The sequence below is a fragment of the Echiichthys vipera genome (assembly GCF_963691815.1).
Source record: "Echiichthys vipera genome assembly, chromosome: 22".
Taxonomy (NCBI): Eukaryota; Metazoa; Chordata; class Actinopteri; order Perciformes; family Trachinidae; genus Echiichthys; species Echiichthys vipera.
The window spans coordinates 13,795,778-13,822,727 of record NC_139847.1 but is presented as its reverse complement, the minus strand read 5'-3'; the positions used below and the strand labels follow the sequence as shown (position 1 = coordinate 13,822,727).

Sequence of the window (26,950 nt, the reverse complement as noted above, 5' to 3'; positions counted from 1 at the left end):
ACCCGCTCAGTGTTTCTCCTCTACCCGCTCCATCCTTCGCCTCTCCGGTCAAGGCAAAATGTGACTAAGCATCCAAAGTCAAAGCCCCCACGTCGCCCTCCCTGCCGAGCTGTTTTTCGCCGGCGCCGCTTCTGCCTTTCGAGATGCTCTGCTAGGAGTGTGCGTGTGTGCACGTGTGCGCGCGTGACCGACAGCGCAGGAGAGCCAACCGGGGACAAGGATTTCACCAGCAGCGGCGGCCGCACGAGCGAAGGAAGAACGCGCGTGAGCACCCACCTAATCAACGCGGGGGAATGTTTGCGCGAGACACGTCCAAGATAAACACGAGGCACCGAAAGAGAACGACACACGACATGTTCAACTTTGTTTGGCCGTGGTTGCACGGTGCACCTCGCATTGGGTCTCCGTTGACGTCATATACCAACATCCCCACCCCCAACTATACACCTGAGCACGTGCACAGGCGCGAGTCTCCCCCTGTGGAGACCAATATGTCTCCACAGGCGCCTCTTTTCTCCTGCCGAATTAGCCGAATTAAAATTGGCACAACTTGTATTTACCAAGATATCTGCTTTAGGACCCATACACCAAATATGTATTCACAAAAGCACATCATTCACTTGCTACAATTATTTTAGCACTGAAACGACTTTATTTGGAACAGAGGCAAATAAGAAAATCCATTAACATGTTTATTTTTGTGGAATAAAATAGAGGAATGTAGTAGGATGATGACGGGATGACAGAATTAATTGAATAATGTGAAATCTGATGGGGTGGTGTGTATTCTTCACAGAGGAGGGTTGCGATTAGGGTGTCCTGAAATGTAAAAAAATAAAAACTGGTTTAGATATTGTGACTGCTTTCTATCCATACATGAGATTTGTGGGTTTTTTTTATTTATTAATGCAAGATATTGACCCGTGTTTGCTGAAGGACTGGCCAGGAGGGTTCCGGGTCATCTGTGGGGCTCTACAGCCCCCTCGTCCAACTGGTAGGCTGGAAGACAGTTGACGGACCCTGGAGCCTTTCTTGTTGTATGTGCTTGTGTGGTCCTTGAGCCAAATATCATATAATCTCTCAGGAAGGATGGGTGAAATTATTTAAGGACCAACCTCACTGTATGTTTCCTCACAGAGTCTTCAATTACACTGTCTGAGGAAATTCCATTATCTCTGTGATGTCACCAGTCTTAATCTTCCTGGTAAGCCAACAAGCCAGATTTCATGAAAGTATGCTGATTTCATAAAGTACTCGCACCTTAATATTTAGTAAGGGTAATGCAAACAGGCTGGGTACCGGCTAAGCTGAGTTAGATCTAATACTTGCAAAAAATGAAGGCTATAACGCAACATATACAATGTTTCTGGAAGTGTTCAAAGGATATTAGCGGTGACAGGCAGGTAGAGGATGTCTGTCTCAGTGTGGATGATGATATCCTGGGAGATGTACCTCTTTGGCTCTAGCTCTCCTGCTGTGAGTGCACACATGGCAAACAGCTGAACCTGCAGTTCAACATGCAAACCTGCAGCCACCTAGACACACATACAGTACACTGCATATCAGCAACGACACAGATTATGATCACTTCGTATTCATTCAATATATCAGTTATATTAAACATGTATGAACTGAATGATTTTTTGTTTTTTTTAAAAAAAGAGGCTAATTCCATTATTAAAGGCTGCATATCATGCTCATTTTCAGGTTCATACTTGTACTTTGTGTTTACGTGCTATGATGCTAAAATAAACTTTATTTTTATGAAGCTTTCTGTCTGAATACACCTCTCTTTCTGTTTTAGCACCTGTCTCTTTAAGCTCCCCTACCGAAAAAGCAAAGTCTGCTTTGATTGGTCAGCATTTACGGTTCTTCCGTATCTTTGCTCTTGGCATCTCTGCACCAATAATTGCAGCCACTGTAACAGCACTTTCTATAGTATAGCTGTGACATCCCAACAGTGCAAAAGTCCTGACGGTTCGTTTAAACACACAGTTTCTGATTACAGGCTGTGTGCATTTCTCTGTGGATTTTGATACGTTCACAGTAATTATAAAGCACCTCGGCCTGCTTTATAATAAAAGGAAAACATGAACATCTCACTTTTTAACAATATTGGACCCTTTGTCTGAACACTGAATCATTACATCCAGTTGAGAACTTACAGGCCCAGGATTGTAGATGACACGTAGGCCTGTGGCAGGAGGAGGCTGTTTCACATGGAACCTTGCAGAGAGACAGATTGAAACAAACCCCAAATAGTTACAGATCATGGTTTTCCCTTTGGACTTGAAGGTGACCCACAAATGACTTGCACCTATCCACGGGACTGTTTTCTTTTCGACATACTAAAGGACATTTAAAACCAGCTGTAAGGCTGCAACTCAACTAATATTATTTTCATTATTCTCTGGTTCTGAAGCCTACATTTGCCATGTGCATCTATTAATCCACTCTATCTATCCATATTATGGTGTTGTACCTGCAGGTGTCAACACCCACATTCTTCATCACTACAGTGATGGCTGAGGAGGAACCCTCCTGCAGTGTGCCAAAGTCAGCACTGGACGGGAGGAGCTGGAATCCCCGCACTATGACATTTGGATCCGTCAGAGAAATAGTTCGTGACTTCCTCCTCACTGGCTCTTCCACTGACAGGAACTGGAATAGGCGACACAGACAGAGTGATGTGTGAATGCATGTGTAAACGGCATGTTTGACAGAGAGGAAGAGAGAGAAGCATTTGTAAAGGTAGGTGTCGGTATATGGAAAAGGAAGCCATGGAAACATTGCATGATTACAGGATGTTTGTATCACTGTCTCACAGCACTGTTTCCATGTTCTACAGATGCATATCACTCAGTGGTGTAGGCTAGTTTTTTGAAGTGAGTATACTGCATATCCCTGCATATCACTTCGACCACACCACTGACATCACCACTTCTAGATGTCACTTTAGGATACTTTTGGATATTTATTACACATCAAACCATGGACAATATCAACAGCATTCAGCAAAAGCTTTTACATTAAAAATGCAAACATATATTTTAATGTAACTACATTATATTTAATGTAAATAACATTTCATTACTTCATCTTCCTTTTTATTGACAAATAATTAAAGCATTTTTAAGAAAAGAAATATCGTGGATTCAAAAGTGGCTGTTGAGGTAGGAAGCTATTTCCATGGTAACCACACTACTCATTGGTAAAATATGGATCTTCAATGCAAAATGATTTTAAATGTACTACAAATGTTTAAGAGAAGACTTTGAAGTATTATTAGAATCATTTGATAAGAATCCACTGCATTCACTCGACACAGGTGACTTGTTGACTTGAGTAATATTTTCATGAGCAAAACCCGGATAAGCGGTTGAAGATGAGATGAGATGAATCTTTTTTTGTCATATTGCTGAATATGCTTTGTAATGTTAATGTTTGGGTACCTGTTGATTTGGTACGCTGCGGGGCTTAGAACTGAGGATAGAGGCCGGTAGTCTGACTTTAGTCCTCCTCGACTTTCCAGTCACATCCACCTGGAGTGACTTACATTGCCCAGATGAACCCCTTAGACTGCTCTCACCTGGCACGGACACAAACACAAACAAAAACGTGGTAATTTGTCCATTCAGTTAAAGTGTACAACCCTCCTAACCTGCACAACAACCATAGTTTTTCCTGTAGGTGAAAACACATTTGACACTGAGAATCTCCTGTTGTGTACATCATATACATTCTTGGGGAACATAATCAACACCCTCAGTACTGTAGGTCTTTGCACCATGCCACCCAGAAATGGGACAGGTCAATGTACTGTCTTGCCTGATGATGCTTTAAATAGATTTCAGACTATGCCCTCAAAATGTCCCTGCAATATTCAGATGTAGATCCTGATTGATTATGCAGTTCCCCGTGCTTCTTGCTAATCTGAAAATAGCAATTTGAGTTAATCCTGCCATGCACTGGCTGTTGAGGTATAATGGTTGAGGTCTATGATGACCAGAACATGTATTTTAATATACAATAACAGAGGAAGGTGGGGAACAAACCAGCAGTCTGAGGTGTGGGGTTGGTGGGTCTTTCTTCAAGCATCCTGTCACTTCCTTCTGCATGACTAAGAGCAAAACAGAGGTAAAGCTGCAGACAATGTAAACATCATTCAGACAAGCAATTTATGTTCACAATTTATATTGTGGTTCACAACAAGTAAGTAAAGAGCAAAATCAAACACAGGGAAAACAGTTCATATCCTCTTCATTACCTTGCAGATTGAGAGGGTGTTGGGTTTAAGGGTCGTGGGGCTGCAGTTACAAACACAAAATGACACATTACAGTACATGTTACTGAATCTGCAGTTCATTGTGTATATGCACCTCAAACAGTTGCTTCAAAATCTATCTTTTTTCAGTATAACAGACCATTTTCAAGACAGACATTTTGACTTGTCATAGTAATTATAGAGTACATTATTTGTTAACGATGGCTCAGTTCCATTAAGCCGTGCCAGTGAGCCAGCTCGCCTGCTGGAATGCAGTCGTTTTTTACGTCGTCAGTTACAGCTGTCCTTTTCCTTCTATGACAAGTTAAAATGTCTGCTGTGACAAAATGTCTAAGCCTCATGTCTTAAGCCTCTTAAGCGCCAGTTTATCTGTACGGGTTCCCAACAGGACACCCTTTAATATGAGTTTCATCTCAGTAACTCCTAGTGCATACTAAATAAATTACTGTTCTCTTGTTGGACATCTAGCAGAAAGTCCTCAGCGCTGTCTGACTTGGGGATCGGAGGGAGGTCCATGGATAGACTCCTCATGTCTGGTGTTTGGTGCTGTAGCAGGTTCTGGAAAACAAGCATCAGTGCTACATGTAAAGTCAAAAATGGTAAATGAATGTGTGTTCAGGCTTTTTTCAGAATAATTAAGAAAATATATTGAAATGTATAGTATATTGAAGTGAACTCATACAGTACCTGGTATAATGGAATATTCTCTGGGTGGAAAAAAGGAACAATGTTCTTCTTCCTCAGAGCCTCTCTACAAGTCTGCTCCTCACACATCTCCTGTCTGCACACGGAACCAATGACTGATGAGTTAATGGCTACTAGTGCAGATTCAATGTACTTGTAGACATGGTAGTACAACCAATTCACAATCATTTCATGTCCTTTATCTATCCTACACCCTTCTTTTCCTCATTCTGAAGTAGCTTCAGTAGATGCTGCTGTCTCGGAAATGGCAGGCTAAAATCCATTTCCGTAATAAACACACAAATGTGACTGGCAAATGTGTGGTGTGACCAGTGAGTATCTCTCATCAAACAGTTTAGTTTAAATGTTATCTCAGTGCAATATAAAGTATCATTGAAACTTTGAACTTTAAGAAACGACTTGATTTTTCAGGGAGTAATGACACAATGATCTGAATCGATGTATTGATTCAAAGAAGAAAAAATATTGATACATTTTGTCATGTTTTCTTTTATATAAAAAATAATAGTTTCTTATTGAATTAAATATCTGAAAGAGTTCAGCAATAAAATTGTCAAATCATATTTTGGTTGCTTTATGTGAGTTGATATAAATGTCCCTGATCTTGTTGAATGGGCAGATGATATGGTCTCATATCGATCACAGGCCCTTGAATTAAAAAATAGTGTCTTGGCAGAATTTGTGATATCAACAAACATCATATCATTGTCCAGAGAATCAATATAATAATGTATCGTGAAAAATAGTGCTGTTAAAAAAACTGTATTTACCTGTACTGTGCAAGTCTTTCAGACCAGTTTGACTCCTTTCCAATAATAAAACTGGATAAGAGAATGGGTTTTCAAGGATTTTAATGCATACTTATTTAAATACGTCATAAACAGCTACTTCAGAGAGTTTTTTTACGTTATCGATTCATGCAAGCCATTTTAACCTCTCTCCAACCTGTCACTAGCTACTGTAGCTGTGTCTTCTGAAACATCCGACTGCTCACTTCGGGCTCCAACTCCATGGCTGTACAGATTGGCTATGTCCACTGTGAATACAAACAGTAGGAATAAGAAGAAGTGTGCATTTGCCAAAGTGTTCTGAGCCATTAACACCAAACCAAAGCTGAATGACATGTACTGTATTACGGCACTTGACTCTTAATACTATATATTTCACTTGAAACCTCTTAACTTCTGAAACATTGCTTTTTAAACAATATTTTGATCATCTGATAATAATCTCATGTTTTTTTTTGGTTTTCACTCATTACTAGAGCCTATGTTATTAAAACATAACGTGTCTGGAAACATACCCTCAAACAAATTACATTTGACTAAATATTATGTATTAATTATATTTGAATAGGTAAGCTTCACTAATTAAAACTGAATGAAGGGAATCAGGGAAGTGCAAATGGAACTTTTGTTTTCTACACAATACAGTCTACAAAACTGGAAAAAGCACCCACCCGAAGACCGCTTGTCAAAGTTGTGACTTGCATCTTCTTCTTCTGCAAAAGACTTTCGAATACATTGTTAATAATTTACATTAATAATATATAACATTATTGTATTCATTACTTGTAGAAATTTCTATTTCAGTGGGGAAGAATGCTCATGGTAACTTCTAGTCTGCTGTACTGTATCATTCAAAGTAAAGGCAGGTGGGAATGTGTGTGTGTGTGTGTGTGTGTGTGTGTGTGTATATATGTGTGTGTGCGTGTGCGTGTGTGTGTGTGTGTGTGTGTGTGCGTGTGTGTGTGTGTGTGTCTGTGTGTGTGTGTGTGTGTGTGCATGCTGACCAGGACCAGATTGAGCAGATCACTGGCATGGACACTCTCCTCCTCAGTGCGCGGGTCTTTGACTTTCATCTCCTCTGATCGCTGCTCCCTCTCCATCAAACTCTTGATATATTCCTGCAGTTAAAGCCACATTTGAACATTTGTCAGGAATGTATTGACCTCCAAAACCAGAAGTATTGCAGCAAGATGTTTCGATGCCATGCCTCACCATGAAAAAGAAAAAAAGACATTACCGCCTCATACAAGGCCTTGTTCTATCGCGGAGCTGTAAACTGGTTTAAAAATGATCTACTGACAATGAAAGCAATAAAAAACACTTTTTTTTCACAGATGAAATACCAGCACAATTGCTTCATAGTCATTTGTTGCCTCAGAAAACTTAATTTCCCCCATTTCACAAAACTTTGACTACAGTGAGCCATATGACCTCAGACATGGGTTAGTTTTACCTTCAGTCGTGTGTCCACTGTATTTTTGAGTGGTGTGGTGAATGGTCGGTGCTGGTACAGTTCCCTCATCTCCAGGACTTTAGGGCAGCTCCTGACAGGTTGACCATGTGCTGCAGAACCAGTAGACCTCTCTCTCAGAGTCAAACCTCTTCCCATGGCAGTACCAAATGGAGGACCTGGGCTCTTCTTCTGGATAAGGAGAAAGACAGGTGGAAGTAAATGTCAGTGTTTGGCCCTGAGTGTGTTGTTTGCCTGTGTGTACAATATGTGTACACCCGTACCTCTATTCGAGGGAAGTCATGCCAGCTGCGGTTTCTGAGGTTGGGAGGGGTGATGTCAGGGTTCTGTTTCCCTAGCAACCACTGGGACCACACACTCTGGTGGCCGGGCTTTAGGATGGTAATGCCAAACTCTTCTGAAACAGACACAAACACAAACTTCATATTATTTTCTGGAGATTCAGATGATGAGTGCTGTGCGCGGGGCGGGCCGATTGCTTTCACCCCGGAAGTTCTGCTTAGAGAACTGTTCATCTGATCGACTTGCTTACACTAGACATTGCATTCTCTTTGTTCCCAAGCAATACACTCGCCAAGTATGAAGTACATCGGATGAACTGTCCTTGAGATATGCGAATGACACACACTCACACAGATACCTTGCTGTACAGTTAGGTAACAGAATGAGAGAAATGCACACAACTCAAGAGACAGTTAATTACATATAATAGAACAATTTAATAATAATTAATAAATAATAATAAATAATTTAACTGTAGTCATTGATTTAAACCGTCTTAAATGAGTATTGTTTCTTGCTGTGGAAGATATTTAACGGGGCACCTTGTGTGTCTGGCAGAGGTTCCTTTAGCAGTGCTATGGTAGGCTCAGAATATGCCTGGTAGAGCAGTTCTTCCACAGTTTGAGAGCTCAGTAGCTCAGTACCCGAGCCATCCTCGTGCACCAGAAACAACCTAGAGCATGATACAACGAGAATAGCAAGTTAAACTTTACAGAGTTTCAGAGACATTGCCATCCACAACAGCAGTACAACGTAGGCCTGGCCGATAAGTCTATATATTCATTTATCATCTTTCAAAGGATTTGATATTGTGAACAAATCATCCTGAGATTTTGTGATACACAATTATGTTCGACGAACGAGAAACGTTATCTGAGGGAATATCATTTGAAAGATGCAGTTTTGGTTTTATTATCAGACTTTACTAAACAGTCCAATGCCAAATTGGATTACATAACCCATGATTTCATGTACATGAGCAGATATCATATATTGAGATAGTTCTTCCATATCACCCCAGAAGGCCACGGAAGAAAAACATTGTCAAAACGATATAAAAATGTCTATCGTATATACATGTATATCGTATATTGTTTCTATATCAAGATAAAAGATTGTATCGCCCAGTCTTGTTTAGATATTGTCTCATTACTATGGACTTTGTATTACTGAATTAAACATAACAAATAAATAGTGCAGTGCGTATGTAAATATACCAACCTGGGACAATGTTCTCTGTGTTTTACATGAATCCTGGCTATTTCTCTGTCCTCCTCCTCCTCTGGCTCCTCCTCATCCTGTTTAAGTGTGCTTGGAGCAGGGCTGCAGTTCAACACTGATAAATGTCCATCTTCCATCACCTGAAACATACAAATTTCAGAGAATATTCAACTACTCATATAATCTATTCATCACCAGAGAATCTGACACTGATGGTTTTTAACAGCCGCGACAGCGAGGCATCAGTCTGTGTGTGTCATCTAGTTTTAGACGTTTTATAGTGACATCACATACATTTACATAACATATCAAACTCTCCCCGTGCCCTTGCTTCTTTGAGATTCTGAAGTACTGTCTTGCTTACATATTAACTCTCACTGTTGCTCATTGCTTGCCATGAACAGGGCATGGCAACACACCCATCTTTTTCAATCCTAACCTGGAAGTGGTTCCCGTCCGGGTCTGTAATGTCACAGGCCACTTTGTCTGTATGATTCATGACATAGCTTCCTGGTTGGTGTGTGGGAGTGCCGTCCTTTGGAGTAGGGGTAACAAGTGGGTCAGACGAGTACACGCATTTTCCATCACTTTGGATCTGTAGGAGCCCCATACTGGATGGGAACACCTTGGATGCACAAGCACACACACACACATAGAATAGAATATATTTATTGTCATTGCACAATGAACTTGAATAGCAATCCTGACAACAAACAAACATGTAGGTAAATAGACATATTTGTATTTCTTTTTCTGTGCACAAGAGTCTAACTTTAGTGCCACCTGTTGGACTAAAGACTGACGCTGTGGTAGACATCACGCAAATTTAACTTAACATAATCACATTAAAACTCAACATATAATAACTTAAAACACAGTTATAATACTTGCTGTGAACCACCCACCTGATAGGCTCCTTGGTTGTTGCCAGTGATGACAGTTCCATCTGCTAAAAAGACGTGTGCAGTGTGCCGCTCTGGGTACATCACCACTGTAGCGTAGCCCTCCTTCTCCACCAACACCACACGCTCCTTAGTAAACGCACTCCCCTTATCGCTCTCACACACACTCCTCTTACCATTGTCTGTGTCCTCTAGAAACACACTCCCTTGACCATTCTTATATACGCTACTTTCTCTTTCATCGCACACATGCTCACACTCACTCAACTCTAGACAAGCATGTCCAGCACCCTCCCTGTCACATGCTTTCCCTCCACTGTCCCCGCTAATCTCTTCTCCGTTGTCACAAGTATCCTGTATGTGCATGTTCTCATTAATGCTGTCCGCACAGCGCGTGACGCACACACACTCAGTGCAGCCGCATGCACATCCAGAAGTTGATTTGAGGGTCACACTCTCAGGCTGCTCCCCTGGAAAGTTACAGACACAGAGTAAAATAGTTCAACGTTATTTAAAGAGTGGATGTTGCGTGAGTATGTATATTGTCTATAGCTTTGTTCGTACAGATCTGACTGTCTGGTTGCTGTTTGTGTGCACGTGAGCCAAGCCAATAGTTTACCACAATGTGTATGCACTATATGCTGGTCACCTGTGTGCAGCAGCATGTGTTGCAATGTGCTTGGTGGTCTTTCTTGGACGAGACTGGTGATCCTGGTTCCGTCTGCATGTTCTACACTCAGAGATCGGTCTGGGTTCTGGACAGAAACCACCAGATCCTCCCGGCTCAGCATCACCTGACACAGCAAAACATGCCAGGCTAAAGGTTACCACCAGCGATAATAAGCATATAAAAATTCTGAGATGCTCAGACTAAGACAAAATATTGAAATGTTACAAAATGAAAATATCATTGTGAAATTAACTGTGAAACATTGAAAATAGCTATATAGTGGTAACTTGTGAACTGTCATGGGGACTAAACAGCCCTCTTACCTCATGGGTGATAGGGTCTGTAGCCTTGAAAGCGAGAAGAGATGTGGTGGCTATGTGTTTGTGTGTGGTCCCCACAGTGTGGATGCGAGCTCCAGATGGAGTTGTAGTTAACCAACACCCTCTCTGAGCATCAGCCTTCTTCTCTGAGCTCTGCTCTGTACAGACACACACAAAACATACAAAGTAAGTGTGACACTGTGCGTCTGGGACCCGTTGAAAGACGGCCTTCTCAACTGACGTCCTCTGTGGAGCTACGGCAGCCATGTCTACTATTTAAACATTAATAGGCTCATTTTGAAAGCATTTCTAATGTCACAAAAGCACCTGTAAATCAATGTTAATCTTGTGTTTTGGATGTTATTATCATACTGACTGCAATGTATGAATGTTTTTGTTCTGGTGCTATGCACAGTACTGACACCTGCCCAAACACTGTTATCCCCGGCTTTCTGAAGCTCTGTGCACCACGGTTGCCTCGCAAAGTGGGCGGTGTCGGCGGCCCGAGGCACCGTGCTTATAATTACCTCCACTTATAATAAGCTTTTATTTTTAGGTGCACAAAATGTCCTCAAATTCATGAATATGTAGGATATTACTCCAGACATTCCCATTCTTACATTGCGATGTCTGCTGTATTTACTATGTGTTTATCTGAATAAAGAATGAAGAGAGATGCGATCATAAGTAGTCGCTCTATTCACACACTAATGCTAGGTGTGAACTGACGTACTTAAAGCTGTCCACTTGTGATCAGATCACCCAAGACGCATGTTAATGCTAGGTCTGAACAGGGTCTGTGTCATTGGAAGTGATACTTCACAGCAGGAAGCCTATCTTGCTCATGAGAACCAGATCAGGCAGTCTGGCAAAAATGTAAGTTTCCCATTCATTTTGAGTAGGGATAGTGCATTTAGACAGTGATGGCCACAGGGGGTGCCAAAATAAAACTAAACACACGCGCAGAGAGTTTTTGTAATAACTGATTGTTTCCTGCAACAAAAAGCTCATTCCCATAGTGACTTTTCTTTCTCTCTTTCTCTGTGATTTGTGGCTCCCTTCAAGTGTGATGAAAAATGTCAAGATCATAAACATAGCTGATGGAAAGAAATTACTTTAAATTATAAAGTCTACTTTACATTAGGAGGTTAAAGAACACAACAGGAAGTCACACAAACAGGCCAATTAAGTGACATTCCCATCGCAGCGCAACCCTGCAGCCATTCGCCGCAGCTGTCGGAGGCTGTGTGAAGCCTTTGAAGGTGTTTTGCGTTCAGAGAGGCTGCACTCTAACCTTTGACGTTGTCCTCAGTTTCTTGAGAGGTATTTTCCTCCACAACCTCAGATTCAGGAACCCATATCGGACCAGAGTCCTGGCTGAAACTGACTGAGCCATCTGCAAACAGAACCTGCCGTGCACATAGGATTAATGTGCTCGGTGTGTGGAAAGAGTTAGTCCCCATTTGTGAATAACGAGTCATACATTTGTTGGTATGCATGCCCCTACTGTATATCTACGAAGATGTGTGTACAGAATGTTTACCTCTGTGGACCCGTCTCTCATGGTTCGGATCACAGCTCCCTGGCCAGTGACAATGCGGGACAGTTCTTTGGAGAGGGAAGAGTCCTGAAGCTGCCCTACAACTGCTCCACCATGAAGAGGGAAGCCCTGTTTCACCAACATACCCTGCTCTTCTGAGGACACTCCTGGACACATTATGTAATGCATATTTGAGAATGCAGCTTCATTCTAAACAACTTGGAAGGTAAAGTTGATCGTCGGAGATGTACAGATGACAGTCTAAGAGCCGTTTTAGTTGTTATTCCCACTTTAAAATACAAATGCAGTTTTGTAAAAATACACTCGTGTATGAGTGTGTACTGAATATACATTCTCAAAGAAAGTATATCACTGACCTTGTGTATCCTCTCGCAGAAATTGCAGCAGTAGGCCATTTGGAACAGACAGGTTGAGACTGTTGAATGGACTTGATAGCAATGCTGGCTGGCCACACACCTTAGACTACACACAATCATACACAAAAATGAACATGTACATATTGTATGAGCAATACATTAATAACAGTAATATTAACACATAAGTCCCATGAAATTTACACCAGATATCGGTAGTGGCTCAATAAATTACACAGAAAACCCAGTCCTATTCCAATCCTCAAAAAAAAGTTATGTGCAATAAAGTGGAATGACACAGGGAAAAGTATTGAACACACTAGCTGAAATGTATTAAATACTGGGCGAGAAGCCTTTGTTTGAATATTCATTTCCCCCAATATATTATTTTGTGTATCCATGTTCATATAATGTGGAACCTGGGACTCTAAAGGTCTGGTGTGGTTGGCTGGGCTGTGTGTCTTGGAAGGAACTGAATCCAGGTCTGTCCCCTTGGAGCGGTGAGAGGAGGAGGAGGAGAGAGGGATGGGGACAAATGTGGAGGTCTCTGGGGCCCCTTGCTCTGTTTCCTGGGGACTGACTAGAACATGGAGAAACACAGAGATGGACTACAGTAAAGTAAAGTAAAGTAAAGGATGAAATATTTAAATAGGATTTTCAGCCATTGCTAACTTAGAATTTGTATGTGTTTTATGAGCAGCACCTTTGTATTCTCCAGTGGGACCATAGAAACTGTATGAGAGGTGGATTCCATTGTCTAGCACCGCTGAGAGAGATCCTTGTTTCACTCTTTTCATCTCGACGGGCTCTGACACTGAAAAGGACAAACACACACACGATGGATAAAAGAAAATCCTAAAATTACATAACAGGCTCTCTGGACACAGCTGGGTGCTGCTTACTGTCTGTATGATTTGCATGTTTACCTTTAAAATCTTCTTTTCTGCCACTGGTTTCTTTGTCTTGGGGCAGAGGTTTCGCTGGGTCAACAACAACTTGGTTGATGTGTGTGTAAAAATGATGTCCATCCTTCTTCACATCCAGTTTCATTAGGCTGGAACCTGGAGGGAAAACAATGAAAATGCATGACCGCATGTGGAGCATCACCACTATCAGTGAGCAATAGCAGAGTTGCACTTTGCGGTAACATTCCTATGAAGGCCACAACTGTACTTTATTATGAGGGCTTTCACAGTGAATTGTAATAAATTCATAATGATTCATGACTACACTCATAAACACATATAATGCTTTCTGATGCGCTTCTGTATATCAACATAATTGAATTGGAATATATCATATAGGTTTCAAAATTTAAGGTTCTATTCCTAAATCAGACCCCACTCTATGGAACAACCCCCCTGAGCAGATGAGACTGGCGAGCCCATTATTTTAGATCCGTATTACTTTTATATACAATTATATACATTCTCTTAACTTGTATTCTATTGATTATTTGAATTATTTGACATTGTTTAATTTGCCAAATTATATTTTCCCTTGTAAAGCTCATTCTGCTCATGTTGTATAAGTGTTAAACTGTTTTTATTATTGTTTGTCTGCCCTTTTGAGTTTTGTTTAGTCAAGCACTTAGTACATTTCTGTTGAAAAGTGCTTCATAGATAAAGTTTTCTTATTATCACTATATAATCACTTATGATGCAGCATAGCTACTTTACTTACCAACAACAATGAGACCTTAATGATGAAGCATTCATTCTTATAGATGGATCAATATGTACTTCACTATACTTTACACATACAACGATAACTTATGATACTGCATAGACTGTTATAGCACACTGTGAGTCCTTACTGCAGCTGACTATTGAGGTGTGTATAGGTGAGAAAAGGTAGTCAGTCAACCTCTAGTTTATAACCAGTCAGGAGCATCTATTAGACACTTGCACTTATAAATCTTTATCTATCATGGTAAATGGTAAATGGACTTGTACTTATATAGTGCCTTTCTTGTCTTCTGACTACTCAAGGCGCTTTCACACTACTTATCACATTCACCCATTCACACTGATGGCAGTGGACATCTACATACCATCTAATCTAATCTAACCATTCGCACCACATTTACACACTCATGCGCAGCACAGGGAGCAATTCGGGGTTCAGTGTCTTGCCCAAGCACACTTCGACATGCGGACCGGGGAGGTGGGGATCGAACCGCCTTTTCATGGACAACCTAACTAACAATGACTGATTTTGCCATATTATGCAGCACAGCAAACTCATGTTGTGCTTCAGAAGCACATGCAGAGTTGAAACATTTTCTTCAACATCAACTTTGTCTCAATACCTTCAACATAATTGATATTCTCCACAGTGATGTGTCCTCCATCTGAAGGGTAAAGGTACTGGAGACGACCTGACACGTGGATCAACTTTCCATCCATGTTATAGGCTGTGAAAGACTACACAGAACGCACACACACACACACACACACACACACACACACACACACACACACACACACACACACACACACACACACACACACACACACACACACACACACACACACACACACACACACACACACACACACACACACACACACACACACACACACACACACACACACACACACACCAACAAATTGTTGACTTTTTAATTGGATGTGCATGTAATAATGGACGCAGTTATGTAACACCTCCTACACTGGCTAAAATACTGTCAGACCGAACATCATCTACCATTCTGATGTTTATTTCCTAATGCAAACATACAGTCAGTTTATTAATGGTTTTGTGTGTGTGCTCTCACATTAAAGGGCTCCTCTGTTGAATGTGGTTCTTTGTTTTCTTCCACAGGGGGCGCTGTGGTAGATATGGATTCTGTTGGTGTCTTGGCTGAGCTGCGTGCTGTCTCTGCTCTGCTCTTCTTGCCACTAGACAAACTTTTCTTGTTGTCCGTCGACTTAGCCTCCTCCTTTTGCTGCTTGCCTTTTGGTGTATTATCCTTCTTTGATTTCTTGGCCAACTCCTCCTCCTTTAGCTGTTCCTGCTCCAACTTCCAAGCCTGTGAAAGTATCAGAACTTGAAGTTTTGATGTTACAACTGTAGGTAAGAAGTGCGGCTTTAGTGCAGTTACAGTCATTACATACTGGTATATTCAGAGTTGTGTGTTTTTTGAACATTAAAATATGAAAACATGTTCTGGTAGAAACTCACAAAGTATGAACCTGAAAATAAGTGAAATATGGGAACTTTAATGTAGCCGACCCAGTAGATATCTGTAAAGGGTCCAAAGTGTTAATGCAATAATGCTGAAAAGACAAAACTGAGCTGATTGTGAAAGAGAATGTTTGTGTATTAGTTGGTACTGACTTTAAGGGAGCCTTTCCTGATGACTGGCTCTAGAGTGTCCTCCTCCTCTGCAGAATCTGTAGCCCTTTTATCTAATCCAGGAACAAAACAAACACTTGAATGGTGGGAAGTATAGTGACAGTGCCAACGTTTTATGGTGAATAGCTACAGTACCTTGTACAGACTCAGCAGGGCTGAGATTTCTGTTCTGCATCGCCTCTCTCTTTAATTCTTCTGCTTTCGTCCAATCTGAAATACTATCTGCCACATGCTCCAGGTACTTCCTATCAGATGATAACAATGGCACCTTAAATCTGGTTTGAGCAATTTATTTTTAGGGTCATTGGCTAAAAAAAATCCATGATCATCTTTCATCATATTGTAATTCAAGTGTTTTGAGAAAAAAACTGCACCCCCTCTTGGCTTCATTTCAGCGTTTAGAAAATCCAGCCCATGGTGGGAGACTTTGGCCAATCACAAGTCATTAAAGAACGTTTGAAGGGAGAGCTGCAAGAAAATGTCTCACCTTGCTTTAAATTATAGTGTTTTTGTTGTTACTTTTTACATCCTGCAGTGTTAAAGGGATAGTCCAGATTTTTTTGAAGTGGGATTGTATGAAGTATTTATCCATAGCCAGTGTATTACCTACAGTGCCAATAGAAAGTCATGAAATGTTTAACTTTATTACAGAGCTCTTTTGAAAGCATCTTTCCAACCATGGTGAATTCTTTGTGTTACCATGCACTACTAGGAATAGAATCCTCAAGGAACAGCTGATTTTATTCTGAAGTAATCAAAGACACCACAATTGATGTCAGGTGGAGGTCAATTAACGTGGTGTGTAATCTGGAAGGTGATTAGTTATACCTGAGAATGTTTATAATGGTTAAGGGACTCATCACTTCTCTAACCCTGTTTTTCTAGTTTTTCATTCAGGCAAAATGCGTAAATCACGCTGGAAAAATATATTTTTTTATGAATTATCATTTCAGGCTGTAAAACAAAAGAAGTGACTATTTCCAAAGGGTATCATGACTTTCTATAGACACTGTATAGTAGATGGCAGTCGGCACGCCCCCAGTTTGGAGACGCAGGCAGGAGTCACGACACGGGAGCTAAGAAATGTAATATCCCACTCTTGTCATACCGTATTTCAGTAGTCAGGTTATATATGCCACAGATTGATTTAAAAAAGTCATTAGCAACTGGCTAATGTCGATGGCTGCCATTTAAAAGGTTCATACTGAGAATTTTAATGAAGTTGTTTAATGGTAATTAAATCTGATGGCTCATCTTGTGCTTTCTCACACAAAAACAACACATTCATAACTATTCAATCCTGCCCTGTGAGAACAAAACATCTGAAAATTTGAACTTGCATTCTGACCTGAACCTGACATCGGTGTGAAGAGCTACATCCCAGAACTCCTTGCACTGGCGATAACGGCTCATTGGATTGTGACAAAAAATGTACAGGGTGTTGTTATGACTTCCTCTGAAAGTGTCCAAGCAGCGGTATTCTTCTGAGGCCAACTGGAGTACCTACACATTTAAAAGAATAATAATGAAAAAAAAAATCGTATGCATAAAATTGAAAGGTTTCGATAAATTTTTAGCTGAAATAAGATTAAATCATTCATTGTGAGTTTTAACCTTTAAAGACCAGATTAGCTAGCTCACCTGTGGGAAGATAGAGGCGTTGTGGTGTTCAGCATAGTGCCAGTCAAACAGAGATCTCAGCCTACAACTCTGAATGTCAGACAAGTCCAGCTGGCTACACAATCTCCCACTGATCTCCTGGAGAAAAAACATAGAGAGCATTGTTGAGAGGAAAATCAGAAAAAAAAGGCCATTATTATATAATTATAGCATACACAAATGTGAGTAGCTATAGTAGTATGGACAAAAAAGCAGTACCTCTGTGCTACCGGGCTCTTCAGTGAGAAATGTTGGACCTACAGTTGAAATAAATGATAAGGTGTTGAACTTAGGTTGAGTACAGTGGAGGGAAGCAATCAAGTTTCTCAATGGGAGAGTTCACATTCTGTAAGTGGGGGTGTATGAGTTACTTATCCATTCTCAGTGTATAATCTACAGTAGATACCAGCCAGGAGCAGGCTCAACTGAACAATGACTGAACTATCCCTTTAAGTCAGTTGTATCTTGTACTGAACTATATTTGAGCCAAAGTCACATTCACATTAATGAATCAACCAAAGTAGTAACAGACCTTCATTCCGTAGTATATTGAGCTGCTGTTGAGCGTAGCACAGTGGGTTATCCCAGGGGATTATTGTGGGAGTCTGATCCTGTTGTTCTAGTTTTCCCAGCGGTCCGGGAGCATTCAGTAGTACCCCCTTTTGGTCCAGCCTGGCCAGCGGCATACTCTCAAACACACTCTGATGAATCAAACGCTCCACCTCCATCCACGACACAACATCTGTGGGATATCAGGACATGGTATTTTTATTTTGATGCTGATAAATCACGCTTTTTTTCCCAAAAACGTAGACTGACCAAACTCTCATTATAAGCAATACACAATTTGTATCATAAAACATGAACATCAAGTTGCCGTATACTCTTAAATAGAACTACAAGTTAATTAACAAGGATGTCCTGAGCTAAGGTGTGTGCCTGTGAAAGGTAGCTTCTTTCTAACCATCTGTGCAGTAGTGTTGTAGCTGCTGTTTGATTGCCATCCAGCAGGAGTTGCTGTTGCTCCGCTGAGCCACAGAGTGGATCAGCTCCCACACCGGAGACAGCTTCATCATCGACAACTCCACCTCTGCTGGATCAAAACCCTGAACCGCCTAAGAGGGACACATGTACACACACAGAAACACAGTATATAAGCATATTTCTAAATAAAATAAGATCTGAACAGGGCCCAGGATTGAACCAGAATGGCAAATCCCACATGGACAATAAAAAATCAATCAATTAAACACAACTGTAAACATAAAACATCTACTTGCATTGATATCTCTCAAACGCATTTCAATCTCATTATGGTGTCTGATAACCAGAGGGTGCTCGGACTTCTTCTGCATCGCCTCCGCTCCAAACTTCTCCAGTAGCCTCTGATACAAAAAAAGAATAAAACAAGGGACAGATGTGTGAATAATTTAATTCTGTGAAGCAAGTGAAATTAAGGAAAATATACCATACAGCGTAACTTGTCCCTGTGACCCAGTTGACTGAGTGAGAGAGTTTCAGTACAATAAATGTGGAATCTTTCTATCATGATCCATTGATAATTGTAAGGAAATTACACACATATTTAAGGAAATCATATTCAGGAATTGACATAAAGGTTAGTGTTCCCTATTATTATTATTTGTTTTTCTTAAACATTTTCTAGCACTTCTGCTCCTATCTACTGTGATTATAGCACCATCTGCTGGACTTATATTGTATCTATAGACCATTTATGCTCCACAGTAGGGGGTTTCAAACTCTGAGACTGTGAACAGTCAAGTTTAGGCAAAGTGTGAAAAAGTCAAATTTCCCAAAACAACTGTGTCTCTGAACTATCTCTATATCCAACTCACACATAGTTGGGCTATCCTTTGTGATCTTTTGATAACTAATGTAACAACTATAATATTTTTTTTTACTTCCATTCACTAAGCTTCCCTTGAAACTGTTGGGAGCCCTAAGGAAATCACAATTGCATCCAATCACTGTCGCATGATTTCACTCACTTTGTGCGTGGACCTACTCACTGCAGTGAACACCCTTGAATTGATTCTCTCACGCGGGATGGAGGTTTCAGCTCCGATTGTGTCTCCGGTCACATCCGTGGTGTCGGATCCCTTTCTAATTAAATTCAAAGCGACACGAGTGTGTCCTTGTAATGTTGGTGCTGATGTATTCAATACTCGCCATATTGGCCTGTCAACTTAAACTGCACGCGGTGAGTGATGGCTCATTGCACTGCACCTCTTTCTACCAAAACAAGATGGCCAAAGAGAGCTACACCCTGGTTTACTGATGAAACACATGCTCTTACATAGGCGTTCAGTTGAATGGAACATAAATCAAAATGGAAAGTTTTCTACCTCTCACGGCACAGGTAAGTATTAAATCACAAGCGTGCATTCGGACTCTGTGTGCTTCTATTACTATTCTGGACCTCAGTGCGGCTTTTGACACCACTGATCATTTGCATCTCTCTAACCCTCTCTTTGTTATGATCTCTCTCTTGCTCTTCTCTCTCCCTATTTTCTCATCCCTGTCCTCTCTGTTTACTCTGGCTTCTCTGTGCTGGACTATCAGCCATCCTGGGACGTCTCATTATAAAAAGCAAAAAACATAAAAAATGATGTTCTTTTGGAAATCACTCAAATATACAGCACGTCTCATGTTTACAGATCATGCTCTTCATGGTGAAAAACAATCATTGGGTTTTATGATGATGTTTAAAACCAGCAAAAATAGAGCAGACCCATTTCCTCTCACATGCTTTCTCTATGCTCATGAAAGCAAGTATTACTCCCTCTCTCCATGTCATATCTATAGCCCACCCTACTCTGTGTGTTGCAGCAACAGCACCCTTAACGTGACAACGGCGTGGGGCTGATGGGGATCGGTTCTTCTGCCTACTAAAAAACAAGCCATTTATCAAGATATGTGTGTTTTACTGTATGGTCACTATACCTTCTTGTCTTCTTCATTCTGTGCTGTAGTCAGCAAGCTATTCAACATGTGACTTCTCTCCTCTGTTGTGTAAACCAGAGGCAAGAAGCTTTTGAGCATAAAGCAGAGCAGCTGATAGTCTAGACCTGGACCATTGTGTGGTTTGGGCTCCTCAGTCACATGGGACGGGGCGGACAAAGACTGCTCTGTTGAAATCACCACCTAAAACACACAAATGAACAGATATGGGTAAAAAGCATCTGACCACTACACAGGTTTGAGACTAAATCACAAAGAGGCAGCAGCACTGAACAATAAACACATTACATGACATCAGGTGAATTTCCGAGGACAAAGGGTAGTGTACCCAAAGTTTTTAGTTTTTAGACATTATGCCCATCACAAGAAACAGTTCTGTTGACTATAGTTGAGATAAATTGCTGACATCACACAATTGCAAACCCTAAATCTCAGTCTGACCATGCACTATGAATCAACACTCACAATACACACACAAACCTGTTCCAGCATACAGTGCATGATTAGTGGCACAGAGCAGGCTTCAGGGGGAACCAGGGCCAGTAGGTTGCTGTAGTAACGCATGTCCACGTCTGTAGAGAGAGGAGCCTGCTCTGTCTCTGTCCACAAAGTAGGTAGGACAGAAAGGAAAAGGAGATTAGTTTGTCATTCTAGTTTTGAGTTTTTAATTCAAACACACACGTGCTGAAACTACATGATTAATGAGAAGGGTTTTACCTTGGTCTGGTAGGCTTTCCTCCCGCGCTGATTTCTTCTTGGAGCGTGGAGTCAAGGGGAGAGGGGTTGGCACAACCTGGCACAGGAAACACACTAAGTAATAGTTTTTCAGCTATTTAAACTAAACACCCTGTAAGCCACTTAATCATTGTTCACTGGGTACGGCGGAGGTAACACTTCCACTCTGAATTCAGATTTAGTTCCAGGCTCCAGAAGGGGATATCGTTTAATTGGTTTGCTTATTTGTGTGTATGTATAATATGTGTGTATGGCATGTGTATAGACAGACGTGTAAGCAAACATTAGCTAGTCCACATGGAGAGCTGCCGCCTTAATCGTCCACTCGATCCACCCCTGGTGGTGCATATGTCTGAGTGAGGAAGCATGTACTCTGGATGTGCCACTTTTGTTTTGGTCCACTTGGAGTCAATGCTAGGCTTTCAAACCCTGGGTAAGTTCTAACCATTCTTTGGTGTCAGCCTATGTTGTAGGATAGTTCATGATATTCCATGCTGTATAAAATGAATAAACTTGGGAATAATTTAATGTACTAATGACTCTGTCTTCTCAAATATGGAGCCGTTCTTTCCTTAGTTGTGATAATAAACTGTCTATGGGTTTTGGACTGTTGGACGGATAAAACAAGAGATGTGAAGATGTCACCTTCACAATTAGTCCACAGTGAGGGCTACAATGAACAACACCAGGCAGGATCTGAACATGTTGATCACACAAGGATTGTCATTACTGTCCAAATAAAATTAAGTCAAAAGGGATTACATTTTTCAATGTTACTACCACTCAACGCTGCCTCGTGTACAGTGACCTTATCAATTAGAGCCAAACCTGCCCCATGGAATGCAGAACAGCAGAGTGGCGCAGCGGAAGCGTGCTGGGCCCATAACCCAGAGGTCGATGGATCGAAACCATCCTCTGCTATATTGATTCTTTTTAACAAGGACATTGAAAATCATTCACTTTCTTTAGTCCTTCTATGAGCAACACAATTTGCCAGTTAAGGTAGGTGGCTAGTTATACCAGCGAATAATGTGTTAGTGTACCTCTGCAGGCTGTGGATCCAATACGACAACCGAGGGTACACTGATGAGTTTGATGTTGTCCAGGTAGTGCTGATGTTGCCTGCGCCAGTCCAAACACTTATAGATGAGATTGGCCACACCCTCAAAGATTTGGCTTCCCACCTCCAGCTGGACCCACACACAGATTAGGGTTCAAATTCAAAATCAACTCACAGAAAATGTGAAACTGACTGATTAGGAAACATAACTTGGCCGAGACAGTGAGAAAGACAGAGAAGGAGCTTGGGAATGATCAAATAGGGAATGGCAAAAGGTGAGAAATATATACAAACAGCAGAAAAAATAACATTCTATAGAGGAAACTCAACAATTAGATAATGAGAGTTGAATTTTAAACCTTCTAAATATTGGTCTGACCACAAATTACACACCCACACTCACAATACGCACACAGACTTATTCAATGAAAAAGATCTACAAAACAGATATCTGTCAGCTCACCTCAGCCTCAGGGTCCTGTGTGTGGACGGGAGGCAAGGGATCTGGAACAGTGTAGCTGAGCTGAACCACATCATGGAGCTTGGAGTTTAGCTGCCTGCTGTCCAAAACTGGTCTTAGACCTGACCAGAATTTATCCAATTTCCTGGCAGCCAGCTCTACATTACCACAAACCTCTGCTTCTGGCACACACAAAGGAAAGGATGACATAAAGTAGATTATACAAATGTAAAAAACAAGGGTTTACTGATGGGTTTTAATCCATGTCATCATGTTATCATATATGCTGTAGTTTTGATGTCCCTACTGGTTTGAAGTGCATACTGTATACTAAAGGCCCTTTACCTGCATCCAAAAGCGGTGAAGTTCTCAGAATCTGCGCACTGCCATCATAGGGGTGTTGTTCCTGCCGTGTGTTCTCCAAGCACAATTGAATGACATTGGCTACTTGTACACCTATGGCATCAAGCGCCCCAATAAGGTGGGGTTGGTACAGACCCAGCAGAAGGATGTAGTGTTGAGGTCCATCCTGTGGTTCGTCATCTAAGCCCAGGCACACAGAACACAATACAATGTCTAACCTATCTCTTCTCTACACAAATACTGTAGATGTAAGTGGTAGCCAAAGACGTCTTTTGCATTTACAGTATCTTCTCACTGTTTTAGCTTTTTGAACTCCATAGCCATACCCACACACCCAGAATTGGTTTTAATTTGAGTTTTTACCAATGAACTTTTGTGGCTCAACATCATCCCTGCGTTTGAGCTTGGTCTTCTTCTCCTTCTCCACAGGTGAGGGCGTACTCTTTCCCTTTTTGTCAGAGACCTTGGCCCCTCCTTTGTCCTTGATGGCAGCTGGAGCACCAGACTTTGCCTTCTCCTCCTCAGCCTTTAACAGATGTGAACACAAACGATAAAATCGCACAAAAAGAACCCCCGAGGAAAATCCCATTAACTAACTTTAAGTCGCATCATAGTCTGTGTTGCACTGATTCAAAAGCTCACTTCACGGCAAAAAATGTCGTGTTCTAACAATACTGCAACTGAAATCAGAGTGAAAATCCATTCCAGTTCAACACAGTCAGTAAATTATAATAATTTACACAAAGAACCACGTACTGTATATGAAGAAACGCTCACCTGCTCATCGTCCCTCCTCTGCTGATCCTTGGCTTTAATCTGCAGCAGCTGGAACTTCAGTATTTTTGCCACCAGGTCACAAGGAATCTCCTCTCCTGCATCCAGCAGCGCCTTGGCAGGCTCTGTAACCTACACAAGACACAAACACGAGAACAAAGCCAGCTCAAAGACACACATTCACATTAAGAAGAAAGCACACAAACACCCAGGGTTTCTTTTAGACAATAGGAAGACATACTGTACAACATATTAGAAACCCTCATTCCTAAGCCTACCTCATAGAACATAGGGGCGTCATCAGGTCTTTTTGCTTTGGGATTTCCCAGTTCATGGATCTGTAATAATGTCGAACAAGTTATTAGAGTTGCACTGACACAATGATTTGGGACCTTATTCAGCAGATCAGTTGATAACAAATGATACTGAGTATTTATTAGCCATTCTGATGTCAGTACACTGACAGGGGCAACCAAAGATGCAAATTACTTCATAAATCTGAGCTCTAAGAGAAACAGATAATTGTGTATTCAAATACATGGCTGAAAGCTTGGATATACTGTATTTAGAAACTGAGTTTACAAATTCAAATATTCATTATTGTAAATGTGAGAAATAAAACCACCCTGTTCATGCAAGATTTCAAAGATGAGAAAGCTTCAAAGACAAATAAGAGGTTAGGGTATTGCTGTAATGATTAATCGACTGGACAGAAAAATAATCAACAACTATAAATCGATTAATAGTTAAAGTTATTCTTTATTCCATAATATGAAAGAAAATGTCTTTCCAATATTTAGCTTTTCTCTGTTTTATATCATATTAAACTGAATATCTTTGGACAAAACTAGACATTTAAAGACATCTCCTTATATTTTGCAAAACAATATTTTATAGAAGAAATTGTTCAAGAAAATAACAGATTAAACTAGAATGAAAATGATCGATAGCTGCAGCAGGTTTGAGTGATAACTAGATAGTTAAGAGTTCAGCACATTGGTTTGTTTAGTAACCGTTAAAGTACTGTATGACAGCAATAAAAGCTCTACAAAAATGCAGGAGACAAGAGAACTTGAACCAAACTAAGAATACCTTTGACAGGGTGCTGTCCCAGGTCACCAAGGTGAAAAGTTTGCGTAGTGGTTTGTTTACGGCCTGAGACAAAGCCTGGGCCAGTTCCTCAGCCTCTGGATTTCTTCCCACCACAAAAGACACACAGGCTTGCCATGACTCCTAGAAGGGGCATTAGAATACCAGGATAGTATATACTAATACACGTACATCGCCCGAGTCGACACCCACAGCTTTCACATCACGCTTCCCTACTTCAATTACAGTTCATTGACAGATGGCTTTACATGGATACCCTACACGACTACTACTGATAGAATAAAGATAAACGCAACTCAGAAATACTTAAAATGATGAAAGCTCCAACACTACAGTACAATCTAGCACAGGGGTCTTTAGGTCAAGAACCCCATTGCTGAAAGAGAGACGAAGCAGGGATATATTATTTAAGTATGTTGCATATCAAACTGGGCCTATAAACTAGGGCGCACTAAAGCCTTTACACACACTGCTTTTTATGGTGCAAACAATACTAAGATATTAGAGTGATCATCATTAACATATTCATATACGTATACACATCATATGTTAATGTTAAACATACGTTAAGAAGGCACATTGAACCTTTCAGCTCAGTTGGATCTGCGCATGGCTACCTTACCCATAAGCCAGCAAGTGTCTTATCAAGATTGTGTAAATGTATTTTTTTTTTTTTTTTTTCACAAAACACATTTGTTAATAATACGTTGCATTCATGTTAATGTATATTTTCAGACATATTTTTGAAAAAAAATTTGGCGCCCCCTGCAGAACTCTGAGGACCTCCTGTTGAAGATCTCTGTTCTAGTTTTAGCTGTTTAGCTGAAGTGAAGTACATTTAAACAATCTCAACAACAAATAACTACGACTTCCGGGTTGGACGCGTTACCTTCAGTATTAAAGCTTAAAGCTTTACTGTATTTTTCTAACACGTCTAAGTAATTATGGGGACAAATGACGCAGGAGGTATGGAATAACTTCATTTACTGACACTGTTACTGAACCCATTTAAACGAACAACACTACTGATAACCTGTAACGTTAGAGGTTGGCTAACTAGCGTTATCTTGTGTGGCCACATTTCACTTGAGCTATGTTTTGAATGCAAGAATAAAACCCAAAAATTAAGAAATGAGCGAGACAACAAACCTCCTGGAACTGTGCTCTGGTGAGACCCGCCTCCCAGCTCTTGTTGACCACTGCGGCTCCTGCGGCATTGGGCTTTTTGGCTGAGCCCTTTTTAGCTGCTTTTGGTGGCATTACAACTCACTGACAGTCAACAACAATAAAATGAACATAGAACATTAAAAAATAGTCTTATCAGGGCAAAATCTTATTAAGTTGGGACAAAAAACGGCGAGTTAATTGTCGGTCAACGTCGCCTGTTGCTTGTGTTGCCCCTGACAACCAGGGCCCCAGCGTCAAGCTTCCTCGATATGGGACTTTCCTGTGAACCTTCAAAACAAAAGCATTTATGTTTCCAAATTTTAAAAAAATGCTTAACACATTTGAATTAGCTATAGTGTAAAAAACACTAGCCCATCATATACATAATAACTTTTTTTAAATGGAAATATTTTTTTGTAGGTTCTATGTCAAGTATTATTTTTCTTCCACTAGATGGCAGTGGTTTATCAGGACTGTGAGGCTCCAAACCTTCTGGACCAAAACATTAATCCCTAAAAAATGGTAACAGTTTACAAAGTATTTCACGCAAATTGCAATTACTGTCTGACATAATAATAGTAATGTGCACAAGGGAGTAATCCATAAATTGCAACCATCTGGCATCCAAAAAATAACAAATTCTGCTCGGCCCAGTCACCATACGAAGCTCTTGCACTGATTGATGAAAGACAGCTGGTTGAATTTCAGTCTCAGAATCAGTG

The 26,950-nt window shown here is 40.8% G+C and overlaps 1 protein-coding gene across 1 annotated transcript; it reads right to left on the bottom strand.

The window, feature by feature from the left end:
- Positions 1 to 1,376: 1,376 nt before the first annotated feature.
- Positions 1,377 to 26,422, bottom strand: spag17 (sperm associated antigen 17; the record flags this gene model as incomplete). The annotated part of the gene is made up of 47 exons (XM_083937287.1): positions 26,211 to 26,422; positions 25,044 to 25,184; positions 24,230 to 24,289; positions 23,955 to 24,083; positions 23,541 to 23,703; positions 23,160 to 23,357; positions 22,818 to 22,996; positions 22,338 to 22,484; positions 21,277 to 21,352; positions 21,040 to 21,158; positions 20,542 to 20,742; positions 18,858 to 18,962; positions 18,542 to 18,692; positions 18,110 to 18,319; positions 17,797 to 17,834; positions 17,560 to 17,676; positions 17,267 to 17,421; positions 16,054 to 16,163; positions 15,901 to 15,971; positions 15,338 to 15,592; positions 14,870 to 14,984; positions 13,485 to 13,619; positions 13,262 to 13,372; positions 12,978 to 13,138; positions 12,562 to 12,667; positions 12,188 to 12,351; positions 11,939 to 12,053; positions 10,648 to 10,802; positions 10,304 to 10,448; positions 9,658 to 10,124; positions 9,192 to 9,377; positions 8,753 to 8,892; positions 8,074 to 8,204; positions 7,513 to 7,646; positions 7,232 to 7,420; positions 6,783 to 6,896; positions 6,450 to 6,501; positions 5,936 to 6,026; positions 5,761 to 5,811; positions 4,973 to 5,066; positions 4,732 to 4,843; positions 4,268 to 4,307; positions 4,056 to 4,120; positions 3,453 to 3,589; positions 2,483 to 2,661; positions 2,166 to 2,226; positions 1,377 to 1,535 (listed from the first exon to the last, which is right to left on the bottom strand). Exons 1-47 carry the CDS (start codon positions 26,319 to 26,321, stop codon positions 1,377 to 1,379), a joined length of 6,345 nt encoding a protein of 2,114 aa, XP_083793413.1. The 5' UTR covers positions 26,322 to 26,422.
- Positions 26,423 to 26,950: the final 528 nt, after the last annotated feature.